Below are 20,178 nucleotides of genomic sequence, written 5' to 3' on the forward strand. Positions count from 1 at the left end.
TCAGCAGGTCATCTCCAAATTCTGTAGACTTTACGAACAGCTTTCAAAAGTGTCTTTACCTCTGACCTTTCAGTGGGTAACTTCATGACATATTAAGCAAACATTGTCACTGTATTTTGGATATTTCCACTGGTGTTTAGTTGCTGTAAATGGAAATACCTATTTCATAGAGGTCTCCTGGTCCCTTTGACTTTTCCCCATCTTGTCACTGGAGTCTTTCCTGCTTTCCTTGAAGGGTGCAATCCCATGGGTCTGCCCCACTCCTAGCCATAGGCAAAAGGAACCTCCAGCCTTCCTGCACTCCCATTGTGACAAAAAAAGCAGGCTTGGCTGATCCAGAGAAGCAGCAGTTGAAATAGCTTTTGATTTTAGAACTAGGAAGAAGTGATTACGGAGAGCTACAAGCCAACCTATAATAAAAGAGCTACATGAATCTATTTTAGTTTTCCATCCGTCCCTTTTTTTTTTTTACCCCCCCAGAAACTTGCAAAGAGCTTCCTTCTGACTGCCTCCATTGTTTCAGGGAAGAATTGTTTTTGAATGACCTCTATAAGCTTTAAAGGGATGTTGCTTATTTGCAGCCATGGAGCTGCTTTTCCAATGTCTGAATTTAGAAGCCAACTGGTTAGAAAATTTGCTCTGCAAATGCTTTGTGAGCCCTCAAAGTCATGTGATCATTATCCTGAAAAGCAGAAAATGGTGTTCAATTATTACAGCTAAGCCTGCCATTGATACTGTTTGAGGCCATTTTCACTTATCCTATCACTTATGTTGGGGGGAAGAGAGTGACCCCTACCTCTCTGCAACCTCCTGTTAGGTAGTTACAGAAAGTGAGAAAATCTCTTCTGAGACTCCTTTTTCTCCAGGCGGAACACCTCAGGTTCCTTCAGCTGCTCCTCATCAGACTCATGCTCCAGATTTCCATCACCTGCCCCTCACATGGCCTGGGTGCAGGTCCCCATTACAGGGTGGATCTATCAGCAGCTGTCCTGGGAGCCTTAGTGGGAGCAGAAATCCTGCCATGGAGTTTGCACATCAGTGCCAGAATGGGTCAGGCTCTGTCACACTGAATTTTGGCTACAATAGCAGCTGTTTCAACATGAAGCTCCTAATATTCACTTTCAAGTTCTTCTTACAGGTTTACTATACCAATTATAACAGTGCTGTTCAGAGGGTGAGATGGTGAGATTACGCTGGCCTTTTGATAGTATTTGATGAAGTCCTACATTTTAATTTGATTTCTTCCTTGTTCATCTGCCATCTCCAATGTTCCTACATATCTTTGTTATCAATGGTGTGTGTGGCGTGTCCTGTGAAACGGCTCTGCTGACTCATCACCTCCACCTCGACAGGAACAGGAGATCCCGGGCTGGTGTGCAACCTTGCTAGGAAAGGCAGAATGTGTTAAATAGCCTTTAAACCACACAACAAGTTTAGATTTGTGCATTTTTGCAAGCACCTTGCAAAGATGGGGGTTGCGTTTCTGAACGCAGTGCCTCAGCGAGGGGGGGACCGCGCATGGAGGCGCCCCGGTCCTTGCAGACGCGGGCGGCGGACAGGCAGTACGGTGCCTTCGAGGAAGGCGATAGGTGGTACCCGAGCGGCCGAGGAGGGCACGGGAGCAGCTTCTGAGCTTCACCGCGGGCAGGTAGGGGCGGTCCGCCTACCCCGAGCCACGGCAGCACCGCCCGGGCGCCGCCGCCAGGGGTCCCCGCAGGCCGGGCGGCCGCACCGCCCGCTCGGGGGCGGGCCGGGCCATCAGCTGACCGGCCCCGCCGCGCCGGAGCCGGAGCCGCCGCACATCAGTCGTTTTCCTCGGCAGCGGCACGGCCTCGAGGATTTATAGTCGGACCCCGTCGCGTCTCGCCGGACGGCATCCCTCCTTCCCCTCCTTCCTCCCCGCTCCCAGCCGCCGCGATGCTGCCCCACTTAGCCGTCCTGCTGCTGGCCGCCGGCGCCGCCCGGGCTCTAGAGGTAAGTGGGGCAGGAAGCAGCGGGCGGGGGCTTCCCCGCCACCCTCTGCCCGCTTCTCCGAAGCTTTGTCTGTCCGCAGCCGCCCCCGCGGCGTGGGCTTGGCCGCGGCGGGGCAGGCGAGGGTTGCGTTCCTGGGGTGTTCCATCCCTAGCGGCCGCCGAACAATAGGAGCGGCGAGCCGGGGGCTGGCGGAGGCGTCGGGGAGGGAGCGGGGCTGGGAGCTCCCGGGGCTGGCGCCCCCAGCCCCGCTGCGCGTGTCCGGCTGCCGGGGCGCTGCCCCGTACGCCAGGGGCACCGGTTCTGCCTTGGGCTCGGCTCCACCGGGGGCTCGGGAAGGGAAACTTTCCCCAGGAGCAGGCACGCCGCAGGCGGACGGCCCGTGCCGTACCCCGATGGGGCGGGGGCCAGGGGCGAGCAGCCAGGCTGCGACCGGGGGACGCGAGGGCGTCTCCCCGGGAGGGAAGCGAAACCGGGCTGCGGAGTCGGTGGTATCCCCCCACGGGGGGGACGGGGCCTTGGGCGGCGCAGGTGTGCGGGACGGCGGCCAGAGCTCCCCGGCGGCTGGCGCAGTGGCCCCGCGGGAAGGCGGTGCCCGGGGGGCGGTGGTCGGGGCCGGCCCGAGCCCCCCCGCGGGCCGGAGGCGCGGGAAGATGGCGCCTCTGCAGTGCAGCAGAGAGGAGGCGCCGACAGCCCGCGCCCCTCCGCCCCTGCCCGCCCTCTTTCCTTCCTTCCCCGGGGTGGCTCCGCCCGCCCCGGCCGGGCGGCACCTCCGCGGGTCACTCCCTCGGGGTCGGGCGGGGGCTGGGGGTCCCCCGTGCCCGCCCGTGCCGGGGTGTGCGCGCACCGCAGTCGCTGCGGAGTGGGCTGGCGGAAAGCTTGGATCCCAGAGGAGGAGTTAGCACGGCTGGGTGTCGTTCTTCCCCCGTCCGCCCCCCCCATCCCCCCCGCCAGATCTCAAAAAAGAAGGTGTGGGAGGGGTGAGTCACCTCGAGGTCTCCTTCGCTCCCTGCTTGCCATACTTCGGCCTGAAGACTTCGGCTTCTGTCCTCCTCCTGTGTCCATTCCCCCTTCTCCTGGGGGGCGTCAAGGGCTGGGTGGGGGTGAGGTGGTTGACAGTATTTAACCTAATAGTACAGACGGATGCTCGCGGTCCCCGCCCCCCTTCGCCAGGGTGGGGATGCAGGTCTGTGGCTCAGGTGCCCTTCCCGTACCCCAGTACGCCATGAATAAGAGGAGACAGACAGCTTCATACCAGCCCTCCGTCCCTGCAGCCAAGGCTGCCAGCCACAGCCTCTTGATTTGAGGCATGATCTTGCCAACATTGAGCAGGATGTATCAATTTGAGCAGTTCTGCAGATGCTCAGATGTTTAAAGCTTCCAGTTATAGCACTCATTGGAGTTTAGTAGCTTCTTTCAACCATTTCTTCTCTGAATGTAACAGAAGGAAATGTCTGCCTTGGGTGTGTAGCTCAAGTAAAAAATGAGATTTTATGATTGACACTGTGCATCAAGATGGACCATAGAAGGATGGGCTTTTCTTTTTGTAGCCCTGGCCTTAATGATAGGTGTGTAGGTGTTGCCACTGCGAAGGTGCTGGAAGAAAGGAGGCTTGAATTTCGTACCAGAACTGTTCAGGAGGACTGAACGTGTATGCTCAGAGACTTCTGCGATGCTGTCTGCCTTAGTGATGGCCAGAATTTTGAGAGACATCCTCTGTCTGGAAACATTTACTGAAATGGGTACTGATGTTTCTGCAGAAGCTTTCTGTCTTCTGTCATTACATGTGAACGTTTGAGGCTTGACATTTATTCCTTTTCTTTATGTTTGATGGGGAAGTAGGTTTTAACATCTGGTGATCTTGTGGTAAGGTGTTTGTCAGTCTTGGTTCTGTAAGGTTGATGTTTTGAGCAAGCCACTTGTTTTTATAACACTAAATATTTCATAATAGGAATGGTGTGTATGCATGTTCTGGTCTTGAAATATCTTTTTAAGGGTGAAATTTTTATGTTTGAATTAGATTTTCTGTAGGTCTCTTTTCTGAAATGAAATGTTTTTCCTGCTATTTCAACAAATACTTTCTGGAAAGCAGCAAAGAATCTGCACTTTGCTTTGCAGTATACTTTTGGTTTGGGAAATGGTATGAGGAAGAGAAAAAGCAAGACCAAAACAAATTCTCTCTATTTTACACATGAAGAATTCCTTTCTAAAATTACAGGTAGATTAAGAATGATTTAGCATCTTAAAAGGAAATATTCTGTAGGGATGTCCTGGTGATGCCATGGTTGTTTAGCATATTTCTGACCCTCATGTGAATCATTCTCCTTGGCTGAGAGTTGTCATGGTTTGTGAAACTGCCATATTCTGCAGTAGCTATTTTTGCATTTAATCTTTTTCAGTAATTGTCTGGTTTTAGTAGATAAATGCAACAGACAGTAACTATCCTCATGAATTTGTGTGAATGATCCCAGTTTAGAAATAATTTCCTCTCATTAGCACACTGAGGTTTCTGCTATGCCTATTTTACTCCTTGCTCTAGCTGCCTGTTTCTAAGCAAGACTCCTTTACCAGCTGACTGAAATGAAATTGTTAAGATATCGGTATCTCATAAGCTGGCCCTCAGAAAAACAAAAAGGATGTTTCTTGATAGTGTTTTTCTTTAAACTGGGTAATGTATATAGGTTCTTATTTTTGCTATTTTGGCATTTTTTTGTTTGCTTTTTAGGAGAAGATCCCAAATATTTGTTTCTTCATTGTTTAGTTTCCTAGTAGGTCTTTCAAGAAATGACATTTAAATGTGGGAGGGGGAGCAATGCCTTTACTTTGCTTCTATTACAGATTTTAAGTTCCTCTTTCTGTCGATTCTATTCCCAGATTTCCCTGGCAAAGGTTTGCATTTGTAGCAGGAACCCTTTTGCACTTTTATTTAAGATGCTGACATGGGGTGGGTGGCTGAGTGGGTACATAGGGCAGGCTCTCTGGGATCATCAGGATCCTTGGCAGTCAGGTGAACAAATGAGCAAATACAAAAAGGAAGCTTCTCTCTTGCTTTCTCATTGGTCTTTTGTTTGATTAATGATTAACAGACAATTTTGAGACTTGCATGATCTTCAGATGCCTTTTCTGTGGAAAAAACATTATCAACTGCTGTGCTTCTTCACGAATCGTGTATGAAAACCTGAGGAAGCTGACAAGATCTTCATGCTTTTACATTTTAATTTTCCCCCCATGAGCTGTTTGTGTGACAGATGTAAACCATCTCCCTTACTCATTTTTAATTGATCAGTCCTGAATTATTGGGCAAACCCACAAGAAGTATTGATCTCCTTTGGTTCTTCATGACTTGTGCTTTGCATGTGTTTAATAAACTGTGAAGAATAATAAGCAGTTTGATTTTTAAGTTTTGCGAAGAAAAGGTATGACAATTTCTTTTAATTAGTAGCTCTTTTCCAAAACAAAGGTTAACAAAATAGCTGAGGAGTATAGTAACTTCTCTAATTGCTTGACAAATTGACAGCTGTTTCTTTGAGTAGAATAATTATTTTTAGTGACTCAGTAAAATAATTAACACAAACTGTTGGGTGTGGAGGCTTGGCTAAAAAGTTCGTAGATAGCATCACCTGAAGGAGGTCTCTGGTCTGACCCTGTGCCCAAAGCAGACCAGGATGCATGGGGCTTTCTGCAATTGAGTCTTGAAAATGGAGCTCTAAGGACAGAGCCACCTCTCTGGGTAGCCTGCCCCATCCTCTCTTTGGTTGGTTCACCTGTGTTGGAATTCTCTAGGTTTAACTGACATCCTTAGTCCTGAATACTCTGAATGATGTAATTTTGACATCTTCCAAAAATGGTATGCAATAACCAAAAGATCTGAGTTTTGTTTTAATAAATAAAAATAAAATTTGACAAATGTCCATGTGTGTATATATATATATATGTATGCATACTTGTTGGAATATTAGGGGACACAAGACAGATGATGGACTTTGGACCGGGTTACCATAAGAGATTTGGTAACAGGATGCCTTGGCAAAAGCAGGTTGGACTTTGAAAATTAGACCTAGATTGCAGGAAGATTCAATCAGACAGGTTTACTGGAAAAAGAAAATTCCATGAAACTCTGTAAGCAAGAGATGCTGTGATATGCATAAGTTTGTGTATGTGATTTTAACCTAATCACTGTAGTACACATTACTAGTCTCACTGAAATAGTATGCACAGGTTTGCATCCCACAACAAAATTGGATTCTGATCACCAAATCAGTCTTCCCTCTCTCCATCACCAACAATTGGTACCTTCATGTGAGGAAATGAACGGGCCTGACTGGCGGCAGTCAGCGAGTCCCTGAAACTGATCATGATGGTGAGAGAACCGCGTTTGGGCCCACAATAGCCTGGGTGCTGTGACAGACAGGTGAGCCAGGGGAACTATAAATTGGAAAGGAAATATCCAAAGACAGAGATGTCTATGAAACTGTGGCTATTGAATACGAAACGGCACAGACTCACTGGAAGGCTGGTTTGCACAGCAGCAGCTTTACAACAAAAAAATCTCTCTTTTTATAGATTGTTCCTATACAGACAGACCAGATTTGTCAATCAATCAATACATTTCACCTGATTGTTTATAAGAAAGATGTTTTTGTTAATTAGCCAATCTTTGAGAAAAACCAGGAGATTAGGAAAACACCACGGCAGGTTGTTTATAATAACAGGCTATCATCGTTTCTCTACAACTCCCTAAAGTCTCACAAGTGAGAAAACTTAACTGGTTTTCTTGCTTTCTGACCAGGCTGTCACATCCACATGAAACCATGCTTGCCCTTCTGGACAAGCCTGACTTCCCCATCCTAAGGTAGGACTTTAAGTCACTTTTACTCCTGTCCTGGAGAATACTTTTTAAGACATTGAAAAAGCAAGAGTGCCCGGATGCTAATGGCTTCCTACTCTGCTCTGTCTCTCCTCACTCTGACTCTCCCTGCCCGCTTGAAGATGGCACCTCTTGTACTGAAGAGTGGCCACAGCCATCACCTCGACCCTGCCTAGAGAAAGAAGGGAAAGGCATCCTTTCTCATGGTCCTTAGCAGTTTATATTGCTGACCACAGCTCCAGCAGGGAGGAGGGGGAGCCCTTTGATCCAGGGCCGATAGAGAGATTATGAGACTGATCCATTTCCTCCTGACCCTTCTGAAAAATGGACACAACTAAAGGAAAGGGCCCTTAAGGAGAGGGACCCCCAAACTTGCAGGAAGTCTTGGTATTTGAAAAGGGACTGTTTTGAAAAGCGGGAGGCCAGACCAAAGCTCCCAGTATTTATCCTCTTGTGCCGTCATCAGTGTCGGTCCAAGTATGATTTTGAAGGTTGTCTGATATTGGGAAACTGGAGCCAAAGCACGGAGTGGCACCACGAGAAGACACAGATGTCCCAGCCGACTCCTCAGAGGGTCCACCGCAAACCTCAGCCCAGCCGCCGCCGCAAGCAGCCTACACCAGACCGCAGGCAGCCCTGGCCAGACCATCACCAACCAGCCAGCCCAGCCCAGGAATGGACCTGCCAACCTCCAACAACACAGTAATGTTGCTTGATTCATCGGTTCATTGATTCCCACGGGAGTTTTCGGACCACCTGGACAGTGTACACATACTTTGTTTGTTTGTTCTCCCTGGAGCTATTGACGCTGACTCATGGCATGCACTCCCCAGCTGCCCTGTGCAGTCCCGGCCAGGAGCAATATAGCTCAGCTTATACCCTTTGCTGCAGCGCCCCTAATAGCTGAACAGAGGGATGGGGGTTTTGGTTCCACAGATTTTATGGACACAGCTGTATTACGTCTGAACGTCCAACATGCCAGTGCAAAGTGACTCTGAAAGGCAGAGACTCATTGATACCGGAGCTGCTGTGGCTGTTATCTCAAGGAGTCAATAGCCCAGTGATTGACCATTAACACAAAGGAACTCTCCGGCATGGTTGGAAGGAGAGAAAGCCTGCAAAGCCAACACTTGGCGCAAATAACGGGGCCTGCTAGGCAGATCCCCCACAGTTAAACTTCTGGTGCTGTGTGTCCCCCCAGTTTTGTGGGGGAGGGATGTGTTAACACAGTGGGGAATTTTTATGCATTCGGATTTTGTATAGGAGTCATTTGGGACACTCCCACAATGGTCCCTGGCTGAAGTGCCCCAGGTGCTTTCAAGCACTGAAAGGAGCAGCAGCTACCAAAGGGTCACTTGATACAGATCTAAAGCCCTGGGGGACACCTAGCCCTGTCAAACAGGTTATACTTTCCAGTTACTTGCCTTTTATTAACAATATGTTTTGTTGTGAATTTGTCGGTACAGCTATTTAGTACTATCAAACTAAATCTTTTTTTGGTTTAGCCTTCCATGTTTATATCCCATTACTCTTACTAAGCCAAACTTAAATCAATCCTACAAGCAATCTTTAAAGCTGCTGCAGGGGGTGCAGCCCCCCCTGCCTGGCATCAGCCAGTGTTGAGATTTACCTTCTAATTTTAGTAACTTGTGATTTGTGATTTTTAATAGGATTGTTACTAGAAAAATTCAAAGGTGTTGATGTAGAGGTGGTGTCTTTCTACATATTAGTAACATAGCAAAACCACATAGTTCACTAAGAGGAATTTAAGTTCAAGATTCTTTAGCTCACATTCAAGACAAACCTTGAACTTTATCTGTAGTGAGTTTTTGAGACTTAACTCCACTGTCAGCTTTATCAAGTGCTTGCTTTTTACTCCATAGTTCTAGCAAGGTAATTTTATTGTAAAGATTTCAGTACAGTTGTTTACTTGCATGTTGTTTATGTTTAATTGTTATATGACAAATTTTCAGTAACCTTTTTGTAATAATAGGGTTTAAATAAGTTAATTCTTGTTAAGAATGATTTTTGTTTAGTCTTAGTGATGTTAACTTTAAGTTCTTTTAGAGATACTTTATTAAGGTTAAGTTTAGTGAAGTTGATTTTAAGTTTTGTTGAAGTATACCTGTTTGAATTATAAGATATAAAGTCTGAATGAGTTTTTGTCAAAATGTGCTCATTTAAATTACAAGATAACGCTATTTTGATATAGATATAAGAACAATTTTTGCTATTTTATTTTTTACAAGTAATACTGACGAATGAGAAACAATTCTGTATTATGACCATTATTAGTTATGGGTTATTTAATGCTTTCTTTTTTACTTTTTTACTTTAATGTCATGTATGCATAAATGTCTAGGAAAATATAACCTCAATTTCTTAAGACAGTTTCTACTGATATATTAGTAACCCTGATTATGTTGTTAATCTTATGATGTGAATTCCCTGGCATTTAGTAACAAGCATTACTTTATTAATTTGCTGTTTGTCTATGGTACCATTGACTAACCAATGATAAATGAGAAAGCCAGCTACTTTACAAACCTTCACTTATTGTTATATAGCTATTTATAAGACATATATTAGTCTTCTAACTACTATTACTACTATTACTTAGAAGTTTCTAAAATATAATAAAAAGACTCTTCCAGTTAAAATCCTGGACCCTGGCCAAGTCCTGGCTTTACTCTTAGAGAAAATTTTCTGCACCAAAATTATATTCAATTAATTTTTAGTTATCAAATTTGACCCTCTAATAGCTAAACCTTCTTTTAAGGTGAACTTGAAAATCTTACCCAGGAATGATTTTCCAAACCCTCACTTTAAAAAATAAAGGTTACCAATTATGACAGACTCTTAAGTAATAGTACAATATTTAAGAAATTCATTTAAATTGTTTTAAATCACCATTTTATTTTTTATATGCTACTAGTTGTTTCTATGATCTGATTTATTTTTACTTAGTATAAGTTTATTGTTTTATTACATATTGTTATGTTTTTATGTTACCTTCACGTTCATAATGAGAAACACACATGTTATTAAAACCAAAAAATTAGGGGGAAATATAGCTCTTCCAGAACTTTATACTAATATTTACACTAAAAAATTAGGGGGAATATAGCTCCTCCAAAATTTTACACTAATATTTACACAAAAAGTTTTTGAAAGTAAATCAAATCATATCAAATTGGGTCCTTGACCATCCTGAAACACCCTTGGTGGAACCCCAAGAATTGGAATTCCTGGGTTCTCTGAAATTGGATTTTTGTGTTAATTTGGAATACATGGGAAGGAATCAGTCTAAAAATGTTTCTTCCTATTACCCTGTGTATGAGAATCAAACCTTTTGGTACAATTACACTTCTAGCAGCCTTTCTAAATCCAGTAATGCAGCTGCCATCAGGAAAGTTTTTAAAGATCAAGCCTGAGCCTTTTAGTGGCTGGAGTTTTTAATTAAAAGACTCTTTTTAGGATAGGAATGTATGTGGGAATTTTGATAATAATTGTATTAATCATGATACATTTCAGTGTATGCAGAGATTAATTAATAAGGCCATTGAAAGAGTATTTTTGGTTGAAAGGAAAGGGGGAGATGTTGGGGTGTTGGGAAACACAAGACAGATGATGGACTTTGGACCTGGTTAACCTAAGAGATTTGATAACAGGATGCCTTGGCAAAAGCAAACGGAACTTTGAAAGTTAGACCTAGATTGCAGGAAGATTCAATCAGACCGGTTTACCGGAAAAAGAAAATCTCATTAAACTCTGCAAGCAAGAGATGTTGTGATATGCATAAGTTTGTGTATGTGATTTTAGCCTAATCACTGTAGCACACATTACTAGTCTCCCTGAAATAGTATGCACATGTTTGCATCCCACAATAAAATCGGATTCTGATCACCAAATCAGTCAGACACATACACATAATGCATTAAACCACCTTATGTATCAAGGTAATGTGTGCAAATATATTTAACCCCTGAACATATTTGCATATATGTGTTACATTTAACATTACTGTATGTATACATCTGTATTTTATTAGTGCATAGAGTGTATTAAACCAGCAGACATTTACATACCTCCTTACATTGAGGCAATTAAGAGATTAAGACTGCTGCTGATAAAAATGTAATTTGGTTTATATGTCATAATAGGTTTATTGAAGTTGTTAGGTGAGATGTCTGGTGTGGTTTTAACAAGCAAGTCTAGAGCTGTGTTCTTTTGGATTTAAATTCCGGGGACTTTGAAAAAATTCCTGTGGTATAAGAAGATTAAAGGTAAAGCAAATTGAAAAATACCGAATGAGGACTTTATGTAAGCTTGGCTAGCTCTTAGAACGTGCTCTTGTGGTGAGAGTTTACAACAGTTGCTGCCAGGCTGAGGAATGCCAGGAGCAATGTTGATAGCAGGCTTGAGCCTGGAATAATTTGGAGTCAAAGGACTCTTAAGAGAAGTTAAACTTTCACTCAGACCTTTTTTTTGCTTAAAGCTGAATGCAGTCTGATGAGTCCTCATTCTCACAACCTGATCTGGAGTCTGCCAGCCTTCCCTTAACTCTCCTTCAACCTATAGCTGAAGTTTTCAAAACATATTTTCTGCCCTCTTAGAAGATATGAGCTAGCTGAGAATGTCAGCCAGAAACAGCTGTGTGTCTTTGAGTCTTAAGCCCTAAATAAGTTACTTTTCTGCCCTTGATTTTAATTGCTTCTGAAACCTAGGGGTTTTTCCTTCATTTGGACCAGAAAACTGTTAGATAGCTGCCTGTTTATTAAATCTTGATGTAGATTCCAAAGCTCTCCAGATGCCTCCAGTCACCAAAATATTTATCTTTCCACGTGAGAATTTACTCATAGAACAGAAGAGAAACAAAATAGATGTGGATAATGGCCTCTCTTAAAGGATATCAATTTGAATTACAGCAAACTAGTATGTTTGCATATATCTGTATCTATATATGTGAATGCCACACCTCAAGCTCCTTGCTGTTTGGAGGATACAGGATTGTTTTGATTCTGCCCTTTCTAGCACAACAATGCTTCGAGTAATTGCAAACCAAAAATTTCATGCGATGGAAATTAAGGTAAGGGCCAGTACAGTCTGAGGTTGTAATCAGAGTAGTAGCTTGCGAAACATGCTTTCCAGGTGACAAGCACATCGTGGAGTGTGAAAGTAAAGATGTTCAAATAAGTCATGTTTTTTAGAAGGGTGGAAAACCAGCTACTGACAGTAAGGGCTCCACTGTTATGTGGTTGTGTGCTGCAGGTTTCTTGCCCTGCATTGATTAACAGAAACAGGGCTGAGCAGTAGGTGTAGATGTTGCTGGTTTCTTTACTGGAGCTCCCAGTGTAACAACATTGTGAGCGCTCTGACTTGTACATCTGGGGAGCAGGACTTCTGGCTTTGTTTTCTTGATAGTCCTCCCAGCATGTTCAGGAGAACTTCATCCTCTCTTGGGGATTGAATATTAAATGCTAAGTAAGTATATATTGAGGCTGTCCAAAAGAAGTAAAGCTTCTGTCCAAGTGATGGCATTCCATGAATTAAAGCGCCTTATGTATCAAGATAATGTATGCAAATCTATTTAACCCCTGAGCATATTTGCATATATAATGTCTTACATTTAACATTACTATATGTATACATCTGTGTATCATTCAGATGTAACTACCATGGGACAGCCAAGCTTTAAACAGAGGAGCACATGAGCCAGGGTGCTTTGTGGTTTTGCAGTCTAGCTGTTCTTTCCAGGCAGTAGTTTGCATCTGGTTGGCAACTGAGCTCACTCAGGACCTGGCTGCAAAGAGCTGCTTCTCCAGTGGCCACCACTCTGTAAGTGCTCTGTGACCCCTCTCTAGGCTGGTTTTACAATTTGTGCTTGCTGAAAGGAATGAGCTGGACATTTTTTGGTAGGTGGTAATCTTCTGGGAAACATTTCAGAGACCTGAGTTGGAAACTGGCCACAAGCAGTCAGGCTGGTTCATCTAAAAGAGCAGGCAGCTTCTCTGGAGAAGAGAGCAACCTCCAAAACCACATTTATGGAAGTTTGTGCAATAACATTTAATTGAGGTGTTGGCTCCTTTGCCTCCCTCTGGTGACTTGCAGCAGGACATTAAAGTTTTTTCATATATCACCCCTCTTGAGTGTCTGGTGGTTAAAGCTTAGTGTCAAGTCACTGCAAAAAGGCAGAAATCTCTAAGGAAGTACATTCAGGGATAGATGACTCCACTCAGTTCCCACTGACCCATTTGGAGCTAATCCAGATAGGAACACTCTGTTCTTCATCTGGTCTCGTAATTCCCCAGAGCAGAGTTTACCTATTCAAGCACAGCAGGTAACATATGACAGGAATGGGGCAAAACTGGTTTTGCCTGTTTGTAAAAGCATTTAGAAGTGTTTCCTTTTCAAAGGAGGCTACCACAGTGATCCAGTATGACAATTTGTCATACAAAATCTTTTTGGATTACAATTAATCAAAGAAAGCACATGTTTAATAGGTGTTCAAGATGGGGGGAGGTTGAGAAATTTCTTACATTTTTGTGGATCTGTGTTAATACTGGACTTGAAGGTTTCTGAAACTATGAAGCAGGAATACAGCTTAAATTTAGGTAATACATTTAATTGATTCCAGTGCAGCTGAAGTATACCGTTAACTTATGGTGAAAGTGAAAATTGCCACCTCATCCACCTCCAACCGTTGGAATTAAAAACCATAGAGATGGGGCAGTATTCTGGAGTTGTTTCCAGTCTCCATGTCATACTATTGCATTGTCTTTGTGCCTGCAGCAAGCCTTCTCTTACCTTATCAGCACAAGTAGAGATTTAAAGTAGAGATTGCTTGTTCTGAAGATTTAACCCTGTAAAATTGATTTTTCTCCAACTTACAGTCTCTGGAAAGGGGAGAGTGTTTTCCCCTGGTCAGATAGCATAATACAGTGTTGTGACAAACAACTAATGGCTAAGCTGTTCTCTTGTCTGTGCTTAGTTATGTAAATTGATTTTAGCTGCAGTTTGCATCTGAAATACAGATCCTGAACTGATAGAATTATTGCATTCTGCTTTCCCATCATTCAAATGTAACTACAAGCTATTTGATCGCTAAGCCTTATCTGAAAACAAGGGGAAGTAGATTTTTTTAGATGTATTGTTGTTAAAGGTTTGATTTCATAGTAGTTATTTTTTAAAGCTCCTCATGAGCTAAGTAGTGGCTTCTAGTTGTTTGGAGTTTTTTCCTTGGAAAAACCTCTCTTTAGTGTACATCCCATATAATGTGTACATATTTGTTTATATAAACAATGGAAAATACAACATTATTAAGGGAAGGTAAACTGAGAAAGGAAGTAAGATGCAATAAAAAGGTTGTGACTTTAAAAAAGCATTCATTATTTTGGGTGTTTTCTTTTGTTTTCTTTAAAGGTGTTGTAAACTTAAATGTACTAAATGTTGGTGGATTGTTGTCTAATTGTTGAATGCTTCCAGTATGGAAATGTGGGGGGTTTGTGTGTGCATAGTATTAGTGAGCATATAGACCTGTCACATGCATTGAGCTGTTGGGTTGTTTTGAAGTTTGTTTGATACTTTTTTGGAACTCTGCTATGTGTGCCTTGTCTGTCCTCTGCCCAGTTCTCTTAATTATGAAGTGGAATAAAATTGCTTTTAATGACTCATCTTGCAGCATCATGATTTCATTGTTTTCTTTTGCCAATTCTCTCCTCAGTTCCATTATGCCTTAAAAGTATGATGATGCTGAAGTTGATTAAGAACAAGCTTTTTAAACAAAGAATTTTGGAACTCCAAATTATCTTTCTTTCAGTGTTACTTTTCTCCTAGTGCTTGATTGCCAGCAATTTGCAGAGGATAATTTGTCTGTAATCCCAACATGCAGATTTATCGTGAGGATGTCAGCTTTACTTCATTTTTAAAAAAGACAAAACAAAATGAAACAACAACAACAAAAAAACCACCCAAATTTAAATTTAATATTTAAATTTTATGCAGAACGATTAGAAGGGGACTTAAAAAGCCTAAAAGACCAAATAAGAGGCCCAGAAACACAAACATGAATGAGGGGATTGTGAAGTCTTCTGAGGGGACCTAAACACTGGCAGTTTCTTCTGTTCAGATTAGTTTCTAATTTGGCATAGTCTTCTTTTATTCTCATAGTGGAATATAAGTTGTCAGGATTTTTTTCCTTCTTCCTGCCAGCCATAGCATCTGAAAAGCCAGTTTCTCCTTTTCCATGTGCAGAGTATTCTTCCTAGTCGTGGTCACATCTCTGAGCAGTGTAGGTGGAGTGACTCACCTTTCCCTGCCAGCCTCCTTGGAATCCAGGCTGAAGCAGTATTTCTGGCAAAAGTCAGCACTTACCTCCTTGGGTTTTATTTGGTGAATGGCCAAGATTAGATGGGTGAGTGGGAGAGGGGCAGATGCTGTTCCTGTTGTGCCATGAGGGAGGGAGGATTGCTGGCTTGCCCTGGCTGTGTTCATAACATCCCTGATCCAGTTCAGGAGGTGTTCATTTGGTCAGAGGAACTGATGCTTTTGTGAATGTGTTTGCAAGAAAATCCCGTGGACAGCTGAGCCTGGAGAGAAAAGTGTAATTGCTGATGAACAGCAGGGTAAAATTAAATCAGAGCATTTTACTTTGAAATCAGTCTAAACTATTTCTAAAAACAGAGTTAAATGAGACTTAGGCTTTGTCACTGTGGTGGTTTTGCATGTGAGACACTCACAGAAGTGATGCAGAGAGAACCTGCTAGCAGTTTTCTCCGTGTCTCACAAAAAAACCAATCAGTAATTAGCTTTGAGAATTGACAGTCTGTTAAACCACTGAGAAAGCTGATACACCTCTGTGAACTCTCATGTTAAAAATGAAAAATCCCAGGAATTCTGCCTTTTCCGGCCTGAGAGCAGATAATTCAGCTACCTGGCCCCCCTGTCTCGGCTGGGCCGGCTCTGCCCGGCTGGGCTGTGCTGCGGGGCCGGGCCCACGGGCTGGCGGGCAGGGGCAGGGCCGGGGAGGCCGCGGGGCCGAGGCCGGGCTGTGCCGCGGCTGCTGTCCCCGGGCTGCTGCTGCTGCTGCTGCTGCTGCTGCGCCCGAGCCCTGCCCGCCGCCGAGCCGGACTCCGCCGGGCCCCAGGAGCAGACGGGACCGGGCCGGCTCGGCCAAGATTCTGCCACCACTGGGGTTCGCACACAACCACCAGGCAGGGGAGGAGAAGCCATCGGCCCCCCCTCCCCAGGTGCTGGCCAGGGAGATCTGGCCTGGCCGCTGGGATCTGGGCTGGCCACTGGGATCTGGGCTGGCCACTGGGATCTGGGCTGGCCACTGAGCTCTGGGCTGCTCTGGGCTGGCCGCTGAGCTCCGGGCTGGCCACTGAGCTCTGGGCTGCTCTGGGCTGGTCACTGAGCTCCGGGCTGGCCGCTGGGATCTGGGCTGGCCGCTGGGATCCGGGCTGGCCACTGAGCTCTGGGCTGCTCTGGGCTGGCCGCTGGGCTCTGGGCTGGCCGCTGGGCTCTGACCCGGCCGCTGAGCTCTGGGCTGGCCACTGATATCCCGGACACCGTCCCAGCCCAGCCGCAGCCCGCACAGCTCCCACCGCAAGCTGCTGAGCCCAGCCGGGGCCACCTGAGCATCTGCAGGCCCTGGGCGAGATACTGACTCCTTCAGTGCTTCAATCCTCCCTTGAGTGAGAGAAAAGGACAAAGTGCAGACATGCAGAGAAGCATTGTAAAGACGCTGAGATCAGTGAAGAAGTCAAGTCCCAGATGGGAGGGATGAGGAGGGGACTCCTCTCCCGTAAGTGAACTACGGAAAGACTATTCTAGAAGTGATAAACTGACTGAATTGTTTCTGTGCGTTGTGAGTGGGAAAGAAAAAGTTGTAGTGGGAGGAGAAGTGTTCTTAAAATTCTATTCTGATTCTTTTTTTTCCTTATTTTTAGAAACTGTTAATAAAGCTTTCTTTATATCCTTTTTAAGTTTTGACCCTGCTTTTCCTTCCTCCTGCTTTTCCTTTCTCCTTCCTATCCCACCCCGGGAAATAAGTATGTATATGCTAGTGGGTGCACTGGCATATGGCCAGCACCACATTAATTGGTGCGTTGGCCGGGAAATTGGCAAACCAAAACCACTACGCAAAATTGGTGTTTCTGCCTGGTTTTGAACTGAAACTGCCACAGTCAAACACGTTTAGATAAATTCATAATTTTCTTGGGGCGATTTTATGATGGTGCTTTATTCCCTAATCTTCTGCTTTATGCCCAGAAATGGCTGTGATACCTCGGATGAACTGGGAGCAGGGCTGGAGCCTGGGAATGCAGGGCACAGGCTCTGTTCGATCTCTCTCTCTCTCTTTGGTGTGCTCCAGACAGCCTGGAGGTTGTATTGGAAAGGCCCCTCAGTGTATTTTTTTTTGTTTGGTTTTGGGTTTTGGTGGTTTTTTTGTTTGTTTTAATTTGTATTTTGGTTTTTTTTGGTGGGGGGGTTTTCTCCATTGAACTGGTTTTGGCTTGGCTTTTCTTCTTGGCCCCTCTGGAGAGCCAGTGGGGGCGCTGCCTTGAACCCAAGACCTCTGAGGAACTGAACCAACACAATAAAGGACATTAAACTCCACCACCTTCGCCTGCTGTGAGGAGAAGACCCATACCAGAAATCTGGCAGGTTCCCGGTTGCTGTGTGAACGCTTTTTTCTCCTCCCTTCCCAGAGATGAAGAAAGGCAGCTGCCATCTTTGCCTTCTGGCCATGCAGTGAGGTGTGGGTGGAGTGTAAGGTTCACTTTTTTTCCCCCCCTGTGCTTTGCAGGTATCTTACTTTGTTAATAAACAATTCTACTTTTTTTTCACTTTCATCCCTTGTTACCCATTTCTTTCATTAGCAGAATAAAAGGGAGTTATTGATGCCCTTTCTCCTTAGAGGAAATGCTCATTCCAGGGCATTTTCTCCTGAAATTTGTCTCCAGAACTGAGGCAGTAGCTATAACACAAATGCTAAACTGTGTACAGAACTGCCGTGGGAAGTGGCAGAAATACTGGAGGTCAAGGCTCAGGATGTAAAAATTGGGACTGGCGTAGGTTGCTTGTCTCATCTGAAGCATCCACTTCTATTTGAGTGAGGCTGAACATGCTTGAATGTCAGTGCATGCATAAATGTTTGTTATGTGTTTTAAGGAAATTATATCTCTTAACTGATAAGACAAAGAAAGTTTTAGTTAATCTGTCTCTTGAAAGAAAATTTTGAAGTAACAAAAAGCTGTTGTGTACTCCTTTTATGAGCAGAGAGAGAAAACATGACTTATAAAGTGCTGTTGACTTGTGAGGCTCAACAGTAGTTGATGGAAGCCTTGAGTTTTCTGTTGCTGTAAAACTTGTGTTTGACACTGAGTCTGATAATCAGTCAGGTGACTGCATCCTTTTTAAGAGGGGCTGTTGGGGCCTGGACCCTATGTTGAGAGTAAGCCATCCTCTCTGAGAAGGGCATGGGGAAGGGAGACTTGGGGCAGCAACTGGTGTCTCTGATGGATAGAAGTCATTAAAAACCAAAAAAATGAATTCCAACTCTGGAGGTTAAACCAGGTGAGAAGAACAATCTCATTTATCAAAATGAAGACTTTGAAAAGTGCCTTATTTGCCTCTTCAAAGAAGAAATACTAGGCAAGGAAAAACATGCCAAGTATCCTATCTGAAAGGCTTTGCAGATAGAAACTGAAGACTTGTTTTTGGCAGTTGTTTTTGGGATAAGCTGAAAAGGTAAATAGATTGTTTTGCCTTCAGATGTGAAGACTGCAGAACTAATTTTCCAAGAAGGTAAATACAAGATGGCTTCGTAAGTGTAAACAGGAGAAATACAATAATAACCTGTAATGTGGAAGAGGTTAGATCAGATTTCTCTGTTCTAATTAGGGTATTTGAATTCTCTTTGCACTGGCTACTCCCAATACTCCCAGTGCCTTAACCACACACCCTGAGGGGAATACACTAGTGTCTGGTCATGCCATATTTTGTAGACAATAAGACTGGTTGCAAATACAATATAAATTATTTTGTTGTTGATTTCAGGATATGATATTTGCTGCTATCAAAACATAATTAAGCCTTAAACTTGATGTTTTTGTTTTTTAAGCCTGTTGTGAGCAAGTGTTTTCTTTGAAAAACTGGTTATTGTAGTTCGGGATTTCACAGATAAAAATGCAATAACATTTGCAGAACTAATAAAGGAGACAGTTGGAAAGTGTTTCTTCTTGGTGTTGAATTGTGATAAAAAGTGAGTGCTACAATTTTTGAACCCTTTGAAAGATTTTGTTTCAGCAGGACTGGTAAAAAACTAAAGATCCTGGTTGCTTTTAGGTAGTGCTGAGCAAGTTTGCTCTGTATCTGCTTATGGTTATCTTTCCTCCATGCATTCAGCCCTGCTCCTTGGCTCTTCAAAACAAATTTTCAAGAACGAAAGAAACAGTTTTTAAGAAATTGGTTCACATTGACAGATGAGGAGTATTTAATGCATTTTTGCATCTTCTGATTTTTAGATGACTGAGTCTGCAGAGGGAAAAAACCCTTGTGAGGAAGATCACTAATGTGGTTAGGAGCAATAGCTCCTATGTTCCTGTGACAGCTGAGGCTGGTGTACAAGGCCACAGGAGCCTTTGGGGAATACTGTTTTTAAGCTGGAGCACAGGCTTTGTTTATCCATTACTTATTGCTTTTTAATTCCGGAGAATAGTTCCAGAGAAATCTGCAAGTTAAATTTTGGTGCGATACCCTTGCCTTGGCTGCCATCAGATGCCCCTACTCTTTCCCTGGAATTAGGCTTCTGGCAAGGTATAAGCTTGTCCAGGAGGGTGAAAGAAAACAGAAGTAATTGTGTGTCAGCACCACTCCATCAGAGTATCATTTGTTTTGTTTGTGTTGTGCTTGTCTAGAGCCTTAAGATTTGCTTTAAATTCTTGCCTTTATTTTGCCCTTTGCAGAAGTGTGGGTGGGGAAACCTCCCAGGATCTCTGTCCTGTTGCCAAGCTCTGTGGTTCTGGTGCTGCTCCCTTGAGATTCTCCTGCCTGTCTGGGCTGATGGTTTGCCAGGATCCATCCACCAAGTCCAGAGGGGCTTGTGAGTGTCTTCTACACCAATGAAAAATCCTGTTCTCACTTCTTGTGCAGTCAGTAAACACATAAGTCCGGTGAGATATGTTTTCATTTCAGTGTTGTCTTTTTTGGTGTTCAGCTTCCTTTATCTTGCACTAAGAATTTTAATTCTTATTTCGGGAGCAGCAATGCAATATAAGGTTCATTTAGGAAAAAAAAACCAAAACAACACTCATCAACACCCCAAAGAAGTACCA

The 20,178-nt window shown here is 43.9% G+C and overlaps 1 protein-coding gene across 1 annotated transcript in view; it reads left to right on the top strand.

Annotated features, from left to right (window-relative positions):
* Window positions 1-1,754: 1,754 nt before the first annotated feature.
* Window positions 1,755-20,178, top strand: part of APP (amyloid beta precursor protein) — a 193,833-nt gene continuing 175,409 nt past the window's right edge. The window contains exon 1 of the mRNA XM_084201337.1: window positions 1,755-1,974. Within this exon, the coding sequence (XP_084057463.1) occupies window positions 1,918-1,974 (57 nt within the window). The 5' untranslated portion in view covers window positions 1,755-1,917. The remainder of the gene's footprint in view (window positions 1,975-20,178) is intronic.

Source organism: Fringilla coelebs (genome assembly GCF_963513975.1).
Source record: "Fringilla coelebs genome assembly, chromosome: 2".
Lineage (NCBI taxonomy): Eukaryota > Metazoa > Chordata > Aves > Passeriformes > Fringillidae > Fringilla > Fringilla coelebs.